Here is a 25,049-nt window from a genome sequence, read left to right on the forward strand (position 1 = left end):
GCCCCCCTCACTCACTCTAACCTGTCCCCCTCTGAACTTGAGGCACTCCGTTCTCTCAGGTCTAACCCCGACATGGTCATCAAACCTGCCTTTTGGTCAGCTATGTGGCCTGGTCCAATCTGCACCTTCTCCTTTGTTATCTCTTGCCCCACCCCCACCTCACTTGGCCCAACCATTTTCAACTACTTTTTGAATGACTTTCCCTCCATCATAAAGTCGGAAGTGGGGATATTCACTGATGACTGCACAGTGTTAAGTTCCATTCACAACTCCTCAAATAATGAAGCAATCCATGCCCACATGCAAGATCTGGTCAACATTCAAGCTTGGGCTGATAAGTGACAAGTAACAGTCACACTACACAAGTGCCAGGCAATGACCATCTCCAAAAGGTCTAACCACATTTGCTCGACATTCAACAGCATTTCCATTGCCAAATCCCGCACCATCAACATCCCGGGGGTTACCATTGATCAGAAACCTATCTGGACAAGCCACATATATATTATGGCTACAAGGGTAGGCCAGAGGCTGGGTATTTTGTGGCAAGTGACTCGCCTCCTGACTCCCCAAAGCCTTTCCATCATCTACGAGGCACAAATCAGGATGAGTACAGCTCCAACATTCAAGGAGCTTGACACTATCCAGGAAAACAGCCACGCTCTGACCAATCTTACAGCGCGTGGAGCTGTAGGATTCCCAACGCGTATATTGACTAGTAAATGTTTGCAAATAAATGAATACAAAGCAAACTGCTCGAGTCATATTTCTTTGCCTTCTATCCTCCCCTTTCCAAATTTATTCCTAGAAGTTGGTGTTAAACTTGATGAATTTTTGGTAATGATGAAGTTTAAGATTTTGCAGGGGCTTGACAGGGTAGACACAAAGGTTGTTTCCCCTGACTGAGGAATCTAGAATACAGGGGCACAGCCTCAGGTTAAGGGGTCTATCATTTAGGACTGAAATGAGGAGAAATGTCTTCACTTAGGGGGTTGCGAATCTTTGGAATTCCCTACCCGAGGGGGTTTTGGATGCTCCATTGTTGAATATATTCAAGGCTGAGATAGACAGACTTTTAATGTCTCAGGGAATCAAAGGAAGTCAAGGGTGGGCAGGAAATTGGAGTTGAGGCAGAAGAACAGCCATCAATTTCAAGGGGCCAAATGGTGTACTCCGGCTCCTATTTTTTATGTTAAGTTCAGTCAGAGGGATGGATGTTTTGGAAGAACATGGATTCCACAGAATCAAATCTACTCGGGATTTACAAGGAAAAAAAGTAAAGGATTGCTAGAAAAAGGGAGAAATTACAGGTTTTTTTTAATTCATTCATGGGATGTGGGCATCGCTGGCTAGGCAAGGATTTATTGCCCATCCCTAATTGCCCTGGAGGTGGTGGTGGTGAGCTGCATTCTTGAACCGCTGCAGTCCATGTGGTATAGGTACACCCAAAGTGCTGTTAGGAAGGGAGTTCCAGGATTTTGACCCAGCGACAGTGAAGGAACGGCGATATAGTTCCAAGTCAGGATGGTGTGTGACTTGGAGGGGAACTTGCAGGTGATGGTGTTCCCATGCATTTGCTGCGCTTGTCCTTCTGGTTGGTAGAGGTCGCGGGTTTGGAAGGTGCTGTCTAAGGAGCCTTGGTGCATTGCTGCAGTGCATCTTGTAGATGGTACACACTGCTGCCACTGTGCGTCGGTGGAGGAGGGAGTGAATGTTTGTGGATGGGGAGCCAATCAAGTGGGCTGCTTTGTCCTGGATGGTGTCGAGCTTCTTGAGTGTTGTTGGAGCTGCACCCATCCAGGCAAGTGGAGAGTATTCCATCACACTCCTGACTTGTGCCTTGTAGATGGTGGACAGGCTTTGGGGAGTCAGGAGGTGAGTTACTCGCCGCAGGATTCCTAGCCTCTGACCTGCTCTTGTAGCCACGGTATTTATATGGCTACTCCAGTTCAGTTTTTGGTTAATGGTAGTCCCTAGGATGTTGATAGTGGGGGATTCAGCGATGGTAATGCCATTGAATGTCAAGGGCAGATGGTTAGATTCTCTCTTGTTGGAGATGGTCATTGCCTGGCACTTGTGTGGCGCGAATGTTACTTGCCACTTATCAGCCCAAGCCTGGATATTGTACAGCTCTTGCTGCATTTCTACACGGACTGATCCAGTATCTGAGGAGTCACGAATGGTGCTGAACATTGTGCAATCATCAGCGAACATCCCCACTTCTGACCTTATGATTGAAGGAAGGTCATTGATGAAGCAGCTGAAGATGGTTGGGCCGAGGACACTACCCTGAGGAACTCCTGCAATGATGTCCTGGAGCTCAGATGATTGACCTCCAACAACCACAACCATCTTCCTTTGTGCTAGGTATGACTCCAACCAGCGGAGAGTTTTGCTAGGGCTGCTTGATGCCATACTCAGTCAAATGCTGACTTGATCTCAAGGGCAGTCACTCTCACCTCACCTCTTGAGTTCAGCACTTTTGTTCACGTTTGGACCAAGGCTGTAATGAGGTCAGGAGCTGAGTGGCCCTGGCGGAACCCAAACTGAGCTTCACTGAGCAGGTTATTGCTAAGCAAGTGCTGCTTGATAGCACTGTCGATGACACCTTCCATCACTTTACTGATGGTTGAGAGTAGACTGATGGGGCGGTAATTGGCCTGGTTGGACTTGTCCTGCTTTTTGTGTATAGGACATACCTGGGCAATTTTCCACATTGCAGGGTGGATGCCAGTGTTGTAGCTGTACTGGAACAGCTTGGCTAGGGGCGCGGCAAGTTCTGGAGCACAGGTCTTCAGTACTATTGCCGGAATATTGTCAGGGCCCATAGCCTTTGCAGTATCCAGTGCCTTCAGTCGTTTCTTCATATCACGCGGAGAGAATCCAATTGGCTGATGTCTGGCATCTGTGATGCTGGGAACTTCAGGAGGAGGCCGAGATGGATCATCAATTCGGCACTTCTGGCTGAAGATTGTTGCAAATGCTTCTGCCTTATCTTTCGCACTGATGTGCTGGGCTCCCCCATCATTCAGGATGGGGATATTTGTGGAGCCACCTCCTCCAGTTAGTTGTTTAATTGTCCACCACCATTCACGGCTGGATGTGGCAGGACTGCAGAGCTTAGATCTGATCCGTTGGTTGTGGGATTGCTTAGCTCTGTCTATTGCATGCTGCTAATGTAGTTTGGCACGCAGATTGTAGCTTCACCAGGTGGACACCTCATTTTGAGGTATGCCTGGTGCTGCTCCTGGCATGCCCTCCTGCACTCTTCATTGACCCAGGGTTGGTCACCTGGCTTGATGGTAATCGTAGAGTGGGGGATATGCCGGGCCATGGGCTTACAGATTGTGGTTGAGTACAATTCTGCTGCTGCTGATGGTCCACAGCGCCTCATGGATGCCCAGTTTTGCATTGCTAGATCTGTTCGAAATCTATCCCATTTAGCATGGTGGTAGTGCCACACAACACGATGGAGGGTATTCTCAATGTGAAGGCGGGACTTCTTCTCCACAAGGATTGTGCGGTGGTCACTCCTACCAATACTGTCATGGACAGATGCACCTGCGGCAGGCAGATTGGTGAGGACGAGGTCAAGTATGCTTTCCCCTTGTGTTGGTTCCCTTACCACCTGCCGCAGACCCAGTCTAGCAGCTATGTCCTTTAGGACTCGGCCAGCTCGGTCAGTAGTGGTGCTACCGAGCCAGTCTTGGTGATGGACATTGAAGTCCCCCATCCAGAATACATTCTGTGCCCTCGCCACCCTCAGTGCTTCCTCCAAGTGGTGTTCAACATGGAGGAGTACTGATTCATCAGCTGAGGGAGGGCAGTAGGTGGTAATCAGCAGAAGGTTTCCTTGTCCATGTTTGACCTGATGCCATGAGACTTCATGGGCTCAAGAGTCGATGTTGAGAACTCCCAGGACAACTCCCTCCCTACTGTATGCCACTGTCCCGCCACCTCTGGTGGGTCTGTCCTGCCGGTGGGACAGGACATACCCGGGGATGGTGATGGCAGTGTCTGGGACATTGTCTGTCAGGTATGATTCCGTGAGTATGACTATGTCAGGCTGTTGCTTGACTAGTCTGTGGGACAGCTCTCCCAATTTTAGCACAAGCCCCCAGATGTTAGTAAGGAGGACTTTGCAGGGTCGACAGGACTGGGTTTGTCGTTTTCGTTGCCTAGGTCGATGCCGGCTGGTCCGTCCGGTTTCTTTCCAGTATGAGTATGAGAGTAAACTAGCAAGGAATATAAAAATAGACAGTAAAAGCTTCTGCAAGTATATAAAAAGAAAAGGAGCAGCTAAAGTAAGTATTGGTTCCTTATAGGATGAGACTGGGAATTAATATTGGGAAACATGGAAATAGTAGAGACTTTGAACAAATATTTTGTATCTGTCTTCACAGCAGAAGACACAAAAAGCATCCCAAGAATCATTGAAAATAAAGAGGCAAAAGGGAGGGAGGAACTTAAAACAATCACTATACCTGGAGGAAAATACTAGGAAAACTAATGGGGCTAAAGGCTGACAAGTCCCATGGACCTGATAGCCTGCATTCTGGGGTCTGAAAAGAGGTGGTGCAGAGATCGTGAATGCATTGGTCGTAATCTTCCAAAACCCCCTAGATTCCAGAAAGCTCCCAGCAAATTGGAAAACTGCAAATGTAACACCTATATTCAAGAAAGGAGGGAGACAGAAAACAGAAAACTATGGCTGGGATATTACCCTTGGCAGCTGGGAGGCGGCCACCGACTGAGAAGTTGGAGGCAATCCCGCTTTCGCCTCGCATGGGGAGCCAACCCGTATTATGCGGGCCGCCGAGCTTTGGGCCGGCTGCTCTTAGTCCCAGCAGCACCACCAGGAGTGGTGGCCACTGATGGGACTGCAGCCCAGCGTGAAGAAAAGAAAAGTTATCGGGGAGCCTGGAGCAAAGGTATGTTTTGGTTGCCTTGCCAGGGGTAATCGGTTGGACCCCGGTGAGGCAAGGGCGCTCGATTGATGAGGGGGGGGGGGGGGGGGGTGTGTTGGGGGAAGCTGGTGATTGGGGTAGCGGGTGCGGCCCTTCATCAGGCACAGGGTGCCCGAGCAGGAGGGACTCCCCCCCACCCCCCGGTCGTTCAAGAGCTGCCTGATTTTGTCAGGTGGCTTCTCTCGGGTCTAGGACGCCCGCTTGCCACGCATAAAATCCATGTGGAGGTAGGTGAAGGCCCTTAAGTGGCCGTTAAGTGGTCACTTAAGGGCTTGATTGGCCTGGGGCGGGCGAACTGCATTAAGTGGCAGCAGAGGTGGGAGTGGGTTGGAAAGAGCTCCTGGAGCCTCCCGCTCCATTTTACGCTACCACCGCCACCCCCCCCTCCCCCCGCTCTTTGGGGTGGCGTAAAATTCAGCCCTATAGGTCAAGTCTTCAGAAGAAGGAATTTTCCTCCACACCAGATCAGGTGGCAGGTTGTTCAACGTTGCCCTTCTGTTGCCAGATGAGAGTTCATCAAACTATGAACTGACCAAAAATGCTATCCTCGGGGCATATGTATTAGTACCTGAAGCCTACCGCCAAAAGTTTAGAACCCTCAATAAGTTTGAAAGTAGTAAGCAGCTAGCTTTTGACCAGTGGCTGAGGGCTCTTAAAAATCAGCTCAGCTATGAGACTCTCAGAGAAGTAATTCTGTTAGAGGAATTTAAAAACTCTCTCCCACTCTCAATAAAGACCTATGTAGAGGAGCAGCGGGTTCAGGGAGCATGGCAAGTGGCAGTTCTGGCTGATGAGTTTGCTTTAATTTATGGGGAGAACCTTTCCTAATCACCCCCACAAATCTGAAAAGGTCAAAGGGTGGGAAGGGGATCTCTGCCCAGGCAGTCCTGGAGAGAAAAGAAAGCAGGAGACACAGGGGACCCTCCTTCAGCCAAAAAGGAAATTGCTGTGAGCAAGAGTGAAACCTGGAGACCTGTGTGCTTCCATTATAATAAGACAGGGCATTTAAAAGCTATGGCTGGAAATAAAGGGAAAACTGGTAGGGTTAATCAGGGCACACCCGCTCAGTGAAGACGGGACCCTGATGGAATCTGTGGCTTTAAGTGCAGTAAGAGTACAACCCAGGAAGCTTACTACAGCCAGTGCAGAAAAACTTAATAGGATTCCTGAAGGTTGTCAGGGTTTTGTGTCCGAAGGGAAAGTAACCCCATACCCCTCAAATGGGGCAAGCAAGCCCATAGCGATTCTCATGGACACAAGGGCCACTAGATACCTTTTACAGGGAAAAGACCTGATTTTTCCCCCAAGAGAGTGCAGTGAACACCAAAATGGTGCTGAATGGTATTGGAGGTCAGTGTATACCTGTACCTGTACACTGAGTGCACCTGGAGCGCGACCTAGTTTCAGGACCGGTGACCGCAGGGATTGTCCCTAGTTTGCCTGTGGATGGGGTTGACCTGCTCTAAGGTAATGATCTGGCGGTGGTGAAGGTAGTAGCACTCCCAGTAGTGAAAGAAAGACCGCAGGAGGTCAGAGAGACAGGGCAGTGGCAGGAGACAGCCCCCTGCAGTGGCCCGGAATGTGTAGTGGGTCAGACCATGATCAAACCAGCGCCCCCAGAGGAGACTGCATTGGCACTGCAGGCAGATGACCATGAGAGCTGCCTGTCCGAGACTTTCTTTGGAAAGTTAGGAGGCCCAGGCAATGAATTCAATGGATTTTCCCTATGTGAGGCTCAGTGAGCTGACCCAGTATTGCAAGAGTTAGCACAGGCTGCCCAGTCTGAAAGTGAAGCAGAGGGAATCCCTGATTGCTACTATTTAAAGAATGAGGTACTGATGAGGAAATGGAGTTCTCCTCATAGATCTGAGGACAAGGAGTGGACAGTAGTTCATCAGTTAGTGGTGCCACAGAGGTACCCGGGAGAAGTATTAAGAAGGGCCCACGAGACTACAGTGGCTGTACATGCCAGTATACGAAAGACCAAAGCCCACATAAGACAGTAGCTTGACTGGCCAAAACTCCACAAAGATGTGGTGGAGTCCTGCAGGAGTTGCCACATGTGCCGGGTTGAGGGGAAACCCCAACCTACAGTGAAACCTGCACCCCTAAGCCCAGTACCACTGTTAGGAGGACCCTCCAGGAGAGCGCTGGTGAACTGTAAAGGACCCCCGCTGAGAACAAAAGGGAATAGGCAGGCACATGGCTGGCAAAACTTTGGAAAGAGAAGGGAAAAAAGTGACCAAGAAGGCAGGTTAAAGGAAGTCCAGGAGGAATCCCAGATGAAAACCCCTATTGTCTGGTCAGTCAACCCCGAAAAATATGAAATGTTCAACCCCACATCCTCCTATGCAAATGCAGATTCTAGAAGCACCCCACCAGAGTTGCTAACAGCATTTACAAGAACTTTCAGAGACGAAGAGACATCTCTAGGGGGCACAGAAACCGTGAGGGTGATGCCTCACCTAGTCGAAGTGCCACAGGAGAGTGCAGTCAAGTCTGCACAAACAAGTGCAGGTAGCAGTGTCCCAGAGAACAAAGGGGAGATTAACAAAGAATCTTCCCCCACGCTCAGAGGGAAAGGGAACCACCCTGAAGTCAAAAGTCTTTGCATGACTCAGCAAAGCACAGAAAGAGTGTTCAGGATAGAACCGCCCACTACTAACGCTCCTGAAAAAAAACATTACCTCAACAGAAACAAAACCCTAGGCAGTCATGGCAATGGGAAAACTGAAGAAAAGCTTCCCCAAAGAACCACATGGTTACTGGGATGCCAAAAAGGGGAAATTAAAGCAGCACTGACACTGCACAGTGGCGCAGTGGTTAGCCTCACAGCTCCAGCGACCCGGGTTCAATTCTGGGTACTGCCTGCGTGGAGTTTGCAAGTTCTCCCTGTGTCTGCGTGGGTTTTCTCCGGGTGCTCCAGTTTCCTCCCACAAGCCAAAGGACTTGCAGGTTGGTAGGTAAATTGGCCAGTATAAATTGCCCCTAGTATAGGTAGGTGGTAGGGAAATATAGGGACAGGTGGGGATGTGGTAGGAATATGGGATTAGTGTAGGATTAGTATAAATGGGTGGTTGATGGTCGGCACAGACTCGGTGGGCCGAAGGACCTGTTTCAGTGCTGTATCTCTAAACTAAACTAAAAGACAATTTTAAAATGCTTGAAGATTGATGAATGAATGGAAATGAATGAGAGAAATGCATGGTTTTTCTTTCTGTATCTTATATTTCTCTCAAACCTTTTTAATGAAATGTGCCTTATTTTCCCAAATCGCATTTCATTCCCCTGTGGAGGTGTCATGCATGCCCCCCCACCTGCCAAGAATGAGGCACATATAATTTGCCACATGGACATTAAATTTTAAAATTGTTGCTAGGAAGAAAAGAAGGTCTATTATAAGGGATTGCCAAGCCCCTGATTGGAGAGACATTTTTTGCCTTCTGGCAGACAGCGTTGGAACAAAGGAACCAGTCCCTGCTCCCCAATACACAAGAGAGACCTGGTCAAACCAGTCAGTCATGACTGTTGGCCAACTAGGGGAGTTTTAAATTGGAGAAACAGTGTTTGCTGTTTGCTCCTGGACTGGAAAAGACCTCTCTCCTGCTCTCATCTCGTTCTCACCAGCTTCGTTTTCCATTGAAGACATATGAACCCCGAGAGAGAAAAGTCTCCTACAGTGAACAAGGTTTAAGAAGAATACTGGGCCTTAACGAAAAGCAAGAACTACCACAAGCAAGGACTACAGCGAGCTTGAAGCACAGTAAAAAAAAAAACAACCCTCTTCAAAGATTGCCTCAAACCTCTCCACTATTTTTCTTCTGCTTTCTTCAGTCTCTATTTGCATGTGCATATTGCGTATGCGTGCTAGCGTGGGGCGTGGCGTGTCGCCGTAGGTGTTAACTGAATTAGAATTTACGTTTGCTTTCATGAATTTCACTTTTTTTCTTGAAACCTAAGAAAGCCTGTTTGTGCTCATTTCTTTGCCTTATAATTGGAAAGCAATGAACAAGGATTCACCAAGGAGGGAAGCTCAAAACACTGTTTAAAAACATAAACCCTGTTACAATAAGAGCAGATTAAGGCCAAAAGGGACCCCTAGACATCTTTCTCATCTGGTAGTAATAAAGTAGAAAATCAGCCATGATCTCATTGAATGGTGGAGCGGGCTCGAAGGGCTAAATGGCCTACTCCTGTTCCTATTTCTTGTGTTCAGGTTGGCAAACTGTAACTAGGGGGATCCCACAGGGATTAATGCTGGGGCCTCAACTATTTACGATCTATATGCATGAGTTGGATGAAGGGCCCAAGTGTATTATAGCCAAATTTGCTGACAATACAAAGATGGGTCGGAAAGCAAGTTGTGAGGAGGACGTAAAGTGTCTGCAAAAGGATATAGATAGGTTAAGTGAGTGTGCAAAAATTTGGCAGGTGGAATATAATGTGGGAAAGTGTGAGGTTGTCCACTTTGGCAGTAAAAATAGAAAAGCAGAATATTATTTATATGGAGAGAAACTGCAGAATGCTGCAGTACATGAATCACAAAAAGTTAGCAAGCAGGTACAGCAAATAATTAGGAAGGCAACTGGAATGTTGGCCTTTATTGCAAGGGGGATGGAGTATAAAAGTAGGGAAGTTTTTTTTACAACAATACAGGACATTGATGAGTACTGCGTACAATTTTGATCTCCTTACTTAAGGAAGGATATACTTGCATTGGAAGCAGTTCAGGGAAGCTTCACTAGACTGATTCCTGGGATGAAGGGATTGTCTTATGAGGAAAGGTTGAGCAAGTTGGACCTACACTCATTGGCGTTTTGAAGAATGAGAGGTGATCTTATTGAAACATATAAGATTCTGTGGGGGCTTAACAGGGTAGATGAGAGGATATTTTCCCTCACAAGGGAATCTAGAACTTGGGGGGGGGGCGGGGGGCACAGTTTAAAAATAAGAGGTCTCCCATTTAAGACAGAAATGAGGAGGAATTTCTTCTTTCAGAGGGTCATTAATCTTTGGAGTTCTTTTCCCCAGAGAGCAGTGGAGGCTGGATCATTGAATATATTCAAGGCCAATTTAGACAGATTTTTGATCTGCAAGGGAGTCAAGGGTTATGGGGGAGGGGTGGGGGGGGGTGGCAGGAAAGTGACGTTAAGGCCACAATCAGATTAGCAATGTCTTATTGAATGGCGGAGCAGGCTCAAGGGCCTAGATGGCCAACTTATGATCTTATATTTCTTATGATCTTATTCAACAAATACAAAATCTGCATGCGATACATCCTTACAGTAAAGTTGATACAATGTAACTTCATAAAAAATTGCAATACATAAAAAGATGTATTTTAATAGTGCAAATGTTAACCACTTCTTTGGGACAGTTCAAACGAGTGCACAGACATTTCACATTGATATTCAAGCATTGTTGCCAACTGTGTAACAGCCCCGACAAACAAATTTTTCTGCAGCAACTGTGGAAGAGCCTGTCACTCTAGAATTGGCCTTTATAGCCACTCCAGGCGCTGCTCCACACACCACTGACCACCTCCAGGCGCTTACCCATTGTCTCTCGAGATAAGGAGGCCAAAGAAGTTGGCAAAAAATGCTGTACATTGACACAGAGTTGTTTATAATTCCCAATATATTCCTGCTATTAACACCTGTTTTTCAGCTGTCAGCAGTGCAAGAATTCCATCAGAAGAATGACATTTACATGCATTCCATACATACTTGCACATTTGGGTTTCTCAATCACAGGGCGTCAAAGGTCTTTGTATACTTAAATTGTATTGAATTACTTCCTTTACTTCCTTTTTAAATTCAAGTGCATCGAGCTCGAAATCACAAAACTGTACTCACAAATAGGAAATCTTCAACTATTGTTGCTCTCTGAATATTTTTCAATAGTTAAGAGTTTTCTATCAGTCTCCTCACTGGGCCTCAATTAAGTTGCAGTGCTGTAGTTTTGTAACTGCACCATGTGGTAAGAATGCATGAAGATCAATATGAAATGGCTGTAATTTCAAAACTTTCAACTGAAAGAGCTGAGTTTTTCAATGCAACATCTTTCAGAAAATCTGTATATCCTTGATTTGTCCAATTTTGTCAGTCTGTGGTCATTATTTCTCTAAAGAGGGCAAGGCAGGAGATCACAAGAGTCCACAAAAATAGTTAAGTTTACTAATCCATTTTAGTGGTGCAAGTTGAAGGTGCCTAACTCAAGAGACTATAATGAGCATAAAATATGTAACATGGTTTCTAAATTTGAGGTTCCCCTCATAAGCTTAGTTCTGTGGCATGCAGGAAGATCAAGAGAAGGCACTCCCAATGTGATTTAAAACATTTTGAAAATGCTACTCGAGCGCATTTGTTCTGATGCTCTATTCAATTTCGAGAATTCAAAAAATATTCCTGGAACACTTGTTAAAAGGAAGACAGTACACACCATAAGGCATGTTTTGCAAGTTTATTGCCAGCATGTGAAAAATATAACCCAGCAGATTTATTCCAGTGTACTGGGCAAACTATTAACACACATGAAAGTCTGTCTATGATGGGCAACTCTGAATTTATATGATATTAATAGACCAGTAGTTCAAGTCTAAATTATTAATATTGGAATTGGGGTAACTGAGGCCAGTTCAAGGATAATGAAGTTGGTTCAAAAAAAAAGTAAGTTACATTAGAAAGTCTCAACCCAAAGAAATCAAGTATTATCAAGTATATAATTTGTATGAATGGTTCATTTTTTGAAAACAGCAGCTTTAAGAACATTATGATGCAGTTTGTGTTACTACAACTTATTGCAGAAGTTTTTTTTGTAAATATACCCTCAAACACCATAAAGTTACTAGTTGCCATCATAAATGCATTGTATTCATCTCAGCCTAGTCAAGCAATCAACACTAACTGTAGCTAAATGACATTTACAGGTTTCAATCAACATTAATAGAAAAAAAAGCTTTCAAAAGAAGTGTCTACATTGAATATAAATAAAATCGCTTACCAGTTCCAGACACTGTTTATGCCCGTATGCAGCAGCATAGTGAACTGCATTATAACCCTGCTTGTCTCTTATTGCTGGATTGGCATCATTGTGAAGTAAATACTGCAAACAGCTGTAACACATTTGACAAAAGATAAAGAATTAAGCAGTGTTGTATTCTTCTAATTTCCTCCCCTCCTTCCTCTCTTTTCCCAACCCCCACCCCACAGCCTTCCAATTGGCAGGCACGTTCAGCTCATCCAGCAGCCTCCAAATTAAATACATTTTGAGGACCTGGCCACATTACAAAACAGAGCCAATCCACCTGGATCTGTACTTTGACCCACTGATGGACCCTCTCAACAAGTCGCACAGGGCAGTGCTGCTGTAGTCTGGTTTATCAAGCAGGACCTTGGATCGCCTGGGCCCAGCAAAACCCTTGGGAGTCACAAACTGCAGTAGCAACACCAAATGTGTCAATATACTTTCCTGTAGGCACTGGAACACAAAATGGTATAGCAACTGTGTAAAATATATGTTTTCTAATCTTTTTTAAAGTATGATAATTTAAAGCTGTGCATAACTAATCGACAATAAAGGTTTTTGCTGTTGTCAGGTAATGCTAACCTGTGGAGTATTTTCATTCAAAAGGAATATTTCTTTAATCTGCTAAGTGATTATTTTATAAACTGAATATTTATGATGAAAGGGCAGCAAGGAAAAAGCTGCAGGACAATGATGAATTCAGCCTTCTCTTAATAGATATTACAAATTTGGCCACCATATATAAATCAATTTAGTTCTTATCGATTTCTCCTTCCCCTACTCCAGAAAAGCATTGCAATTTTCAACCAAGAGGGCAGTAAACCCATAAGCTTATACCAGCCACCAGGATGTGTGGAAGCATAGTATCTATTGACTTGGCCTTGGTGGTCTTCTCCTTTCTTCCTGTGCAGAAAGCACTGTACCTCGAAAAGCTTATACCAGCATTATGTCTTCAAACTGTATCAACAGTAAAGAACATATTAGGTGGAGAATCACCACCCGCCAATATTCGGTAGCACAGCACTTTAATACTAAAATATTTTGCACCATCCACCACTATAGGCAATTTCAATTTCAGAATTTCTAAGAAAATGTTAAACACCCTTGATACTGTTGCTCAAATCAGTTGTTCCAACAAAATGAATGTCATACATATGACAATTCATTGTATATGCACTAAAATGATGACAAGCTACAAGTTGAATAACATTTTACAAACTGCATCAACATTAACAGTTCATACAAACCCAACAGCAACAGTTTGTACTAATAGACCCTAATAAACTGTATTAAGCTAATATTTGTCAAGAATATGGGCTTTCAGAAACACATACTGAAAGCAATTGGAAGAGGCAGATTAGACAGGCATATTATGTGGATTATGTTAGTGAAGGTGCCATGAAAAACAAGTATTAGATCATAAGCAGATCCTTACTGTGCTTGATAATATTTGCCCAAACAGCAAGCTGCCAATAATTATTCAAAGCCTTTGTGATGCATGTACCCAAGAAATTCAAAGTAGTGCCTTGAGTTTGGTCTGGATGTTACCTTAGCCAAGAAAAGGGGGCAGAGGAAGGGGGAAAAAAATCACCCAAGAATCAATTAGGATGGCTTGCTGGAAAATGGGTCAAGATAGGTTGGTATTTTGCCAGTTCAGATGCATCTCATTTAATACTTGCTCAGATTGTAAAATGCTGTACAGGTTCTTTGACCACATTTGATTGTAATGGTAAGGAATGTCAGTGCTGGGAAGGTCAACAATTACCCATTTAGTAATCAATGCCATCATCGTGCATTTCCATGCAAATACAAATAACAAGGAACGCTCTATGAACGCTATTCTCTCTCACATCTTAAGCTCCAATATCAGAAGGCTACCTCTTACACCAATGCAATTTCCCCATTTCCGACAAGAACCATCCTTGTGGCCTCCTTTAATTTAAAATGCTATTTTATTAGTTAGATACAGTGGACTCATCCCAAGCAGAATTTAGTTTGCAAACTGTTTGTTTTAATTAATACCTCACATGCACGTGAGAGAGGAGACTATTTTAGCAGATGGAGCTACAATTTAATCTCGTTCCCATAATAGAAAAGACAGTTTCTAAGTCCAGTGCACCAGTCAATATTCATCCAAAAGCATCAATATTTCTTGAGGTGCCAGCCCTGGTTTACTGTTAGCATTCTTGCCTAAAGGTCATGGGTTCTAGCCCTACTGCAGTACTTCAACTCAATCTAGATTACATTCAGTGCAATCCTGAGGAATTATCACATTGCCTTTCGTGAGACGTTAAACCAAGGTTCCATCTGCCCCCTCAGCTGGACATAAAAAAATCCTATAGTACTATTCAAAGAGCAGGGCACTGCGCGAAATCCCCAGCCAACATTCATCTCTCAACTAACACTATCTTCTTTGGCCTCCTTGTCTCGGAAGACAATGGGTGGTCAGTCATTTGTGGAGCAGCGCCTGGAGTGGCTATGAAGGCCAATACTAGAGTGACAGACTCTTCCACAGGTGCTGCAGATAAAATTGGTTGTCAGGGCTGTTTCGCAGTTGGCTCTTCCCTTGCACTTCTGTCTTTTTTCCTGCCAACTGCTAAGTCTCTTCGACACGCCACACTTTAGCCCCGCCTTTATGGCTGCCCGCCAGCTCTGGCGATCGCTGGCAACCGACTCCCACGACTTGTGATCAATGTCACAGGACTTCATGTCGCGTTTGCAGACGTCTTTAAAGTGGAGACATGGATGGCTGATGGGTCTGATACCAGTGGCGAGCTCGCTGTACAATGTGTCCTTGGGGATCCTGCCATCTTCCATGCGGCTCACATGGCCAAGCCATCTCAAGCGCCACTGACTCAGTAGGGTGTATAAGCTGGGGATGTTGGCTGCCTCGAGGACTTCTGTGTTGGAGATACGGTCCTGCCACCTGATGCCAAGGATTCTCTGGAGGCAGCGAAGATGGAATGAATTGAGACGTCGCTCTTGGCTGACATACGTTGTCCAGGCCTCGCTGCCGTAGAGCAAGGTACTGAGGACACAGGCTTGATACACGCGGACGTTTGTGTTCCGTGTCAGTGCGCCATTTTCCCACACTCTCTTGGCCAGTCTGGACATAGCAGAGGAAGCCTTTCCCATGCGCTTGTTGATTTCTGCACCGAGACACAGGTTACTGGTGATAGTTGAGCCCAGGTAGGTGAACTCTTGAACCACTTCCAGAGCGTGGTCGCCGATATTGATGGATGGAGCATTACTGACATCCTGTCCCATGATGTTCGTTTTCTTGAGGCTGATGGTTAGGCCAAATTCGTATCATAAATTCCTATCATAAACAGACTAACTGGTCACTTACCTCATTGAGTAAATTGGTTGCTATATTTACCGAAAAAAAACAGTGACTACAGTACCAAAGTAGCTCACTGGTTGTAAAGCACTTTAGGATAGCCCAAAGATTTGAAATGTGCTGTCTTACTCCATCAGAGATCTCAATTTCTGCTGGAAAGTTTCAGATTAAATTGTGTTTCATTTGTAATTAAGAATTCCATATTGAGCTTAGTTTCAGACTCCGCCTCCTTTCCATCACAAAGCCAAACTTCTAATTCCAAAACATTGCCCAATTCAAGACTTTTGTTGAAATTGTCATCACAATATTTGTTACCTCCACGTCCAATTACTCCAATGAAGTCCTTAGCGGCCTCTCTTCCCCCATCCTCTACAAACACAATGTCCAAAAATCTGTGACACAAATACTATTCCATATTACCCCTGCTCTTCCATCACTCTGTCCTTGCTGGCTCCCATCTCCAAAGGTATGACATTTTAAATCCTCACATTTGTCTTTTAATCTCATTACCTTGACTTATCCCATTTCTCAAACCTCCTCTAACTAGACATGCTCCCCCCACCCCCCAAAAAAGTTTCTTCTTCTGATTCTGGTCTGATACTCATTTCCCTGAACCCTGCCCTTTTTCCCATTCATAGCAGGATGTTTAACAATCTAGCTTCTCATCTTAGTTAGTTAGTTAGTTAGTTAGTTAGTTAGTTAGAGATACAGCACTGAAACAGGCCCTTCGGCCCACTAAGTCTGTGCCGACCATCAACCACCCATTTATACTAATCCTACACTAATTCCATATTCCTACCACATCCCCACCTGTCCCTATATTTCCCTACCACCTACCTATACTAGGGGCAATTTATAATGGCCAATTTACCGATCAACCTGCAAGTCTTTTGACATGTGGGAGGAAACCGGAGCACCCGGAGGAAACCCACGCAGACACAGGGAGAACTTGCAAACTCCACACATGCAGTACCCAGAATTGAACCCGGGTCGCTGGAGCTGTGAGGCTGCAGTGCTAACCACTGCGTCGCCCTAATCTTTTCCACTTTTCTTTTCTTTAAAAATTGTCTCAAACTCCAACCTTCAACCATGATTTCATCATTCTTTCTAAACTTTTCGATTCTGGCTTGGCAGATGCTTCATCTCTGAAGTGCCTCGAGACCCCTTTTCATTTAAAGTGCCATATTAATACAAGTTATGTCCCTTTACTCTGAACTGATTTAAAACCCTCTCCATTGGTTTATATTATAAATGTGCTGGAGAAAAGAAATCTAACACAACAACTTGCATATTATATAGCGCCTATAACGTGGGACAGACGGGTAGAGAGACGGAGAGGTCTTGGGAGGGAATTCCAGAGCTTCGGGCCTAGGCAGTTGAAGGTATGGCCACCAATGGTGGAGCAATTAAAATCAGGGATTTTCAAGGGGCTGGAATTAGAGGAACATAAGAAACAGGAGCAGGAGTAGGCCATTTGGCCCCTCCTGCCTGCTGTGTCATTCAGCTAGATCATGGCTGATCTTCAACCTTAACGCCATGTTCCTGCACTATCCCCACAGCTTCAACATAAAGAAATCTATCAATCTGTGTCCTGAATATACTCAATGACTGAGCCTCCACAGCACTCTGAGGCAGAGAATTCCAAAAAATTCACCATCCTCTGCGTGAAGAAATTCCTCCTCATCTCAGTCCTATATGGCTCTTATTCTGAGGCTATGTCTCCTGGTTCTCAACCCCCCAGCCAGGGTAAACATCCTTTCTGCATCTACCCAATTGAGCCCTGTAAAAATTTTGTATGCTCCAATGAGATCACCTCTCATTCTTCTAAACTCCAGAGAATATAGGCAAAGTCTTCCCAATTTCTCCATATAGGATAATCCCACTATCCCAGGGTTCAGTCTGATGAACCTTCGTTGCACTCCCTCTATGGCAAGTATATCCTGCCTTAGGTAAGGAGACCAAAAATGTACACAATACTCCAGGTACAGTCTCATCAAGGCTATATAGAATTGCAGCAAGATTGCTTTACTCCTGTATTCAAATCCTTTTTGCACTAAAAGCCAACATACCATTTGACTTACTAACTGCTTGCTGCACCTGCATGTTAGCTTTCAGTGACTTAACAATGACATCCAGGTCCCTTTGGACATGAATAATTTCCAATATCTCACCATTTAAGAAATACTCTGCATTTCTTACCAAAGTGGATAACCTCACATTTTTCCACATTATATTCCAACTGCCATGTTCTTGCCCACTCACTTAGCCTGTCTGAATCCCATCGAAGCCTCTTTGCAACCTCCTCACAACTCACATTTCCATCTAGTTTTGTGTCATCAACAAACTTGGAAACATTTGGTCCTCAAATCCAAATCACTGAAATAGATTGTGAATAGCTGGGGCCCCAGCATTGAACTCTGCCATACCCCGCCATACCCCACTAGTCACAGCCTGCCAACCTGAGAATGACCTGCTTATTCCTACTCTGTTTTCTGTCCATTAACCAATTCTCAATCTATGCCAGTATATTATGCCCAATCCCATGTGTCCTAATTTTGCTTACTAGCCTCCTGTGTGGGACCTTATCGAAAGCCTTCCGAAAATCCAAATACACCACATCCACTGGTTCCCCCTTATCTATTCTACTAGTTACATCCTCAAAAAAGGTTTCAGAACCCAAGCCATTTACTCACCATGCAAGCTTGATGCTGAAATAGGGCGAATCAAAGACATCCTGCGTGACAATGGCTACCCTGATCAGATAATTTCTCGCTGTATAACGCGCAAACTTATGAACGGGCTTCAAGCCTTCATTTTCGACCCTGAAAAGTGCCCAGTCTACCTCAAATTACCCACGTGTGCTGTTTGCCACTAACAGGATGCTGCCGTCGAGCCAAAAAGATGTCCTGCCTATCACACAAATGGGTAATATGATATATGAATTTCCATGCCAATGTGATGCTCGGTATATAGGCTGTACGTCCCAAAGATTGGCAGATCGTATCAAACAATATGTCCCTTCTATTGTTCGCAATGGGCAAGGTACAGGCTGTACCCAACCAGCCTACGCTTGCAAAACTCAAAACACAGTGTCCAACATTAGATGTGATTCCATGATTGGACAACATTTGCTAAATAATCCGCAGTGTGCTAAGAATTACGCTAACAACCAATTTAAGATTGTCAATAGGGCTCACAGTGTGGCGCATTTGCGCGTACTGGAAGCTACATATATTAATACAAAGGGCCCTGTTCTTTGTAGACAGAAAGAACATGTACAAACATTGCGCCTGTTTCAGCTAAACAAAATAGGTGACAGACATTCGCTGGTTCATTCCTCAGGGCAATGCCTTGACCAGAGTCAAGCTGCCTGGCTTAAATTTCAAACAAAGCTTGGCATTTAACTGTCAGTCACAGTAAACTGGTGCATTCTCTATGGCAACGTGTCTCCCAAACATAGTTCACTTGCCAACCAATCAGCACTCTCTTCTCACACAGTATAAAGTCGTTGTTTTCCCTTACATTGGTATTCTTTATGAGTATCCTGATGAGTGCAAGACAAAAAGCTTCGACAAACTGTCTCTATTTTCAGCAATTCTCAAGTTCTGCACGACCAAACGACAATTTATAGAATTTTGGAAGATGACCACCAATGCATCTGCTATCTCTACAGCCACCTCTTTCAACACTCTGGGATGTCAATCATCAGGTCTAGAGGATTTATCAACTTTCAGTCCCATTAGTTTCTCCAATACTTTTTTTTTTTACTAATACTAATTTCTTTCAGTTCCTCATTCTCGCTAGTCCCTTGGTTCTCTAGTATAGCTGGTCACTGCTTTGTATTTTCCTCTGTGAAGACAGACACCAAGTATTTTAGTTTCTCTGCCATTTCCTTATTCCCCATTATAAATTCTCCTGGCTCTACCTGTAGTGGGCCTACATTTCTCTTTGCTAACCTTTTTTACATACCTATAGGAGCTTTTACAGTCCATTTTTATGTTTCTCGATAGTTTACTTTCAAATTCTATTTTCTCTTTATCAGTTTCTTGGTCCTCCTTTGTTCAATTTTAAAATGCTCCAATCCTCAGGCTTACTAGTTTTTTGGCAACTTTATGAGCCTCTTCCTTTGATCTTATACAATCTTTAACTTCTCTTGTTAGCCATGGTTGGATCATCTTTCCTGCTGGGTTTTTGTGCCTCAAAGGAATGTAAATTTGTTGTAAACTATGTATTAATTCTTTAAATGCTAACTATTGCCTGTCTACTGTCATATCTTTTCATACAGTGTTCCAATTTACCACAGCAAATTTGCCCCTCATACCTTCGTAGTTTCCTTTGTTTAAATTTAAAAGGCCTAGTTTTGGATTGAACTGGATCACTTTCAAACTTAACATAAAATTCTATCATATTATGGTCACTCTTCGCTAGAGGCTCCTTTACAACAAGATCAAGTAGCCCTTCCTCGTTGCACAATACTAGATCTAAAATAGCCCTTTCTCTAGTTGGTTCCTCAACATAATGTTCTGGAAAACCATTTCATGTACATTCCAGGAATTCGTCCTCCACAGCATTAGTGCTAATTAGATTTACCCAGTCTGTATGTAAATTCAAATCCCCCATGATTACTGTATTACCCTTATTACATGCACCTCTAATTTCCTGATTTATACCATGTCCTACATTACCACTCCTGTTTGGTGGTCTATAAAAAACTCCTACCAATGTTTACTGCCCCTTGCTGTTCCTTAGCTCTACCCAAACTGATTCTACATCTTGATTTTCCGATCTAATGCACTGATCCCATCCTTTATTAACTGCGCTACCCCACCTTCTTTTCCTTTTTGCTTATCCTTCCCAAATCTTGAATACCCTTGGATATGCAGTTCCCAGCTTGATCACCCTGCAGCCAGTCTCCATAATGGCAATTAGATCATACCTGTTTACTTCCATTTGTGCCATCAATCCAACTTCCTTGCTGCGAACGCTATGTGCATTCAGATAGAGTGCCTTTAATTTGGTCTTTTTATTAGTTTTGTAACCTCTCGCCTTATTCTGCTGGTGCATGCTAAAGTTTGTACGCTCTGTCCCTTCTTGCCACATTCAGATTATCAATTCCCTTATTGCTACCTTGCTCTCTTGCTTTGTCCTTTTTCTTTAATTCATCACATTTTCCCTCACTTGATCCCTCGTCCCCACTATTTAGTTTAAAGCCCTCTCTACCACCCCAGTTATACGACTCGCCAGAACACTGGTCCCAACATGGTTCAGGTGAAGACTGCCCCAACGGTATACCTCCCACTTTCGCCAATACTGGTGCCAATACCCCATACATCAAAACCCTTTTCTCCAATACTACTCTTTGAGCCACACATTTAACTCTCTAATCTTATCTACCCTACACCAGTTTGCTCATGGCTCAGGTAATAATCCGGAGATACTACCTTTGAAGTTCTGCTTTTTAAATTTAGCCCCTAGCTGCTCATACTGTCTAAGCAGAACCTCTTTCCTAGTCCTACCTATGTCGTTGGTACCTACGTGAACCACGGCAACTGGATCCTCCCCCTCTCACTGCAAGTTCTTCTCCATCCCAGAGCAGATGTCCAGAACCCGGGCACAGGGTAGGCAACACAGCCTTATGGACACTCACTCTCAGCTGTACAGAACAGTGTCTATCCCCCACTAACACTACATTTCTATTAACTCACCCCACTTGAATGGCTTCCTGTACCACAGTGCTATGTTCAATTCACTCATCTACCCTGCAGCCCTCCCTCTCAACCATACTACTTGAAAGAACCTCAAAACTATTGCAAGGGCTGAGGCTCTTCCACTTCTACCTTCTCAATCCTCATACCTGCCTCACTCGCAGTCACACTTCTGTCCCTGACCATGGACCAAATCAGACGACCCTATCCTAAGAGGTGTGACCACCTCCTGTAACAAAGTGTCCAGGTAACTTTCCCCCTCCCCGATGTGTCGCAGGGTCTGCAGCTCGGCCTCCAGCTCAAAGACTCTGAGCCGAAGTTTCTCCAACCGCAAACACTCACTGCACGTGTTCGCCTTGGATCATGAGCACCCGCATTCTGCAGCCACCACACACCACCTGCCCTGCCATCTTTGTAGCGTTCAATTCATTAATTATTTTACTGATTAAGTTTTAATTGAGGTTTCCAGTTCTGCCTGTGCTTATATTCATATTTCAATAAATGTTCTACTTAACCCGATTGAAATTCCCGAGTTAAGATAAATAGGAAATACTCACCAGCCAATCTAATAAGCTTTATCGCTATGAGTAAACCTGACTACTATGAATAAAAACTTACAATTACTAAAATTACACAGATATATCAGAGGGTTGTAGGGCCGGAGGAGATTAGAGAGATAGGGAAGGGCCAGGCCATGGAGGGATTTGAAAACAAGGATGAGAATTTAAAAATTGAGGTGCTGCTTAACTGGGTGCCAGTTTAAGTCAGTGAGCACAGGGGTGATGAGTAAATGGGACTTGCTGCGAGTTAGGACATGGGCAGCAGAGATTTGGATGATGTCAAGTTTACATAGGGTAGAATGTGGGTGGCCAGCCAGGAGTGTGTTAGAATAGTCAAGTAGGAGTTAACAAAGGCCTGGGTGAGGGTTTCAGAAGCAGATGAACTGAGGCAGGGGTAAAGTCGAGCAATGTTACGAAAGTGGAAATAGGTGGTCTTAGTGATGGTGCGGGGTGGGGGTGGAGGGTTGGCGGGTGAATGTGGTCAAAAGCACATCTCAGGGTCAAATATGACACCGAGGTTGCACCGAGATGGATGAAGTCGGTGGCAAGGGAGCGGAGTTCATGGCGGCGACCAAAGGCAATGGCTTCAGTCACGTTTCAAAGCAAGCAAAAACTATCAGGGAAGAATTAAATTGCTGTTTAGCAGTTTATACACAAGCACAGGTTGCAACAGTCAACAGGAAAATATAAACAGCAGGTTTAGTACAATGCAGACAAAGCATGCGAAAGAAGCTGCTCAGAACATAGAGACAGTTTCAGTGCATAAAATTGTATTTCCCATATTTTCTGCCATCAAATACACCAATTATTAAATATTTTGAGGGGAAAGGTTTGTTGAAGACTTAAAATATCCTTAAGATCACATAAAAAAAACTTATACTTCTTGCCTCATAGGCAATTTACGTCTATAGATTTAACCACGACAAAGATTTATGAGCAGCACTGAAATAAAAGTCAGTGAAGAGCAGCTTTACATAAACAATTTATTAACGATAAGGCCTAATTTTGAAGTTGCATCGCCCTCCGTACTTATCGGTAACCAGGTGCAGGAAGAGCCCATACCTTCACTGAATTCAGTTTTCATAAAAGAATGGGAAAATTAAGTTTTATGGTATCATTGGGTGAGGGTAGGGGTGTGTGTGTGTGCATGTTCATGTATGCTTGTGTATAAGGTAAACCTACAGAAAATGTTTAAAGATAAAGGTGTAAAAGGAGGCAATTTAAGACATTGGGCTGGATTTTACAGTGGGCAGACAGGAGCAGGCAGCAAACACGCTTCTGCCTTGCCGTTTCGTGTTTTATGAGTCCCCAGTCTTTAATTGATGAGAGGCAGGACTTGCACCCGCTTGAGGTAGGAAGTCCCGCCTAATACAGCTGCCAGCCAAAGGACCGGCAGCTCTTAGTCCAAGCAGCGCCTCTGGAAGCGGTGGCCACTGCTGGGACTACAGCCCAGCAAGGCAACAGGATGCCTGGGAGCCGGGAAATAAGGTATGTTTTGGTTGCCTCGCCGGGGGTAATCAGTTGGGCCCCGGTGAGGCAAAAGTGCTCGTTTGTTTTTGGGGTGGGGGGGGGGGGGGGGGAGGAGGAAGGGGGGTGTGTTGGGTCTTTGGGGTGGTTGGGGAAGCGGGGGTGGCCCTCCATCGGGTACCCTGTACCCGATGAGCAGGGCCTCCCCCCAGGATGCTGCTTTTCCTGGCTCCAGGATGCCTGCTTGTCACATGTAAAATCCGTGTGCAGGCAGGCGAAGGCCCTTAAGTGGCCACTTAATGGCCTTGATTGGCCTGGGGTGGGCGGGTCATTGTTCACCCCCTCAGTCCCACGTAAAGGGAGGCAGAAGCGGGTTGGGAAGGCCTCCCGGAGCCTCCCTCTCCATTTTACGCAACCATCTAGCTCGTCTGGCCAGTAACTTTCTTATAAACTTGCTCAGTGCAGCAGTGCACCCATTTCAGCCAAAAAGTGAGAAACTGGCAGAATACACATGATATAGAACACTCCAAAAATGAAGAAAATCCTTCAATGTTGAAGCTTAAAGAAAACTATTTAGTCCCAACTTACAGCAAATCACACTCAAAAGTTAACAAAAATCGTAAAGTTGAAGCCCAAAAAGAAGAAAGAACCACCACAGATGTTTTAATTCAACCATTATGTCTGGAAAATTTCAACTTACAACGAGGCCTCTTTCTCTTTCGTCTCATTTGTGTTATCAAGCTCTTCGACATTTGCATCTGAATTTCCCAAGATATTTTTTTTCCTTGGTGAAAGAATCAAAACATTCAGGAGGTTTAGGGCGTTTAATTTAATTAACTATGATTTCAAAATAAAGCCATTGTTACCCTATTCTTTTCATCATTAGAAAAACATTTGGGAGGATTTCCAAGCTGTTTTTAAATTGTAGTTCCTTCCCCTTTAGTCATACTTCTTCGTTTTTAACAAACCAATTGCATCATTATCACAAAATACCCAAAATCCAATATTATCAAATTAAATTCTAAGTAATTTTGTGGTTTGAAAGTATTGAATTTGTTCTTATATTGAAAATGTACAAGAAGGGCTTTTCTGGCCCCCACGAACTGTGAAAAATTCAAGTAGGCTTACTTCAAAGTGAATTCATGTCCAGTGTGTGTTAAATAAGCACTGAAAACTTATTTGGTCAAAGCGTTACAGCACAGGAGTCATCAGCTGCAGGACAGTGCTGCAGCTCATAACTCTAGACCACATATAAACAGCTGCCCTTACTTTCTGTCCATATCAGATGCTGCCGCATAGTGCAAAGCAGTGCAACCTCGTTCATCTGTTTCATTAATATTGGCCCCTGTTGACACCAATGTCATGATAGATTGGTAATTACAATTCGCAGCTGCATAGTGCAATGGAGTCCTGCAAAACAACAATACATAGAAATGGATTTTTAAAACTATTTTCAGTCATATCCAAACCTTAAGAAAGAATTAGCTTTTTTAAAAACTGTGACTTGAATGTACCAGTTAACTGTTTAAGGAGTTTTGGGGAAAAAAATCAAACACTTTCATGATGTCAGTCTCAACAGCGTTTGCTGAATGCTAGGGCTCAGTGGTGATATTCACTTCTTTAATATTTTACTTGCAGCCTTGGTAGTTTTCACAGAAGATTCCTTCTTAGAAACTGACTTGATCACACCTACAGCCACAGTTTGTCTCATGTCACGGACAGCAAAACGTCCAAGAGGTGGGTATTCTGAAAAGCTCTCCACAAACATCCAGACTTAACTATCATTTAATTAAAAATAAAATACTGCAGATGCTGGAAATCTGAAATAAAACTAAAAAATGCTGGAAATGCTCAGCAGGTCTGGCAGCATCTGTGGAGAGAGAAGCAGAGCTAACGTTTCAGGTCAGTGACCTTTTTAATGAAAGGTCACTGACCTGAAACGTTACCTCTGCTTCTCTCTCCACAAATGCTGCCAGACCTGCTG

At 44.3% G+C, this 25,049-nt stretch overlaps 1 protein-coding gene across 9 annotated transcripts in view; it reads right to left on the bottom strand.

Annotated features, from left to right (window-relative positions):
- LOC137372162 (serine/threonine-protein phosphatase 6 regulatory ankyrin repeat subunit B-like) overlaps positions 1 to 25,049 on the bottom strand; it is a 447,200-nt gene that overhangs the window by 272,358 nt on the left and 149,793 nt on the right. For 8 of the 9 annotated variants that reach the window (XM_068035683.1, XM_068035680.1, XM_068035682.1 and 5 more), the window contains 3 exons: positions 24,335 to 24,475; positions 23,766 to 23,849; positions 11,970 to 12,081 (listed from right to left, as the gene is read on the bottom strand). In XM_068035683.1, the coding sequence (XP_067891784.1) occupies positions 11,970 to 12,081; positions 23,766 to 23,849; positions 24,335 to 24,475 (337 nt within the window). The remainder of the gene's footprint in view (positions 1 to 11,969; positions 12,082 to 23,765; positions 23,850 to 24,334; positions 24,476 to 25,049) is intronic. The other variant, XM_068035681.1, reaches the window with a different exon arrangement.

The sequence above is a fragment of the Heterodontus francisci genome, chromosome 7 (assembly GCF_036365525.1).
Source record: "Heterodontus francisci isolate sHetFra1 chromosome 7, sHetFra1.hap1, whole genome shotgun sequence".
NCBI lineage: Eukaryota > Metazoa > Chordata > Chondrichthyes > Heterodontiformes > Heterodontidae > Heterodontus > Heterodontus francisci.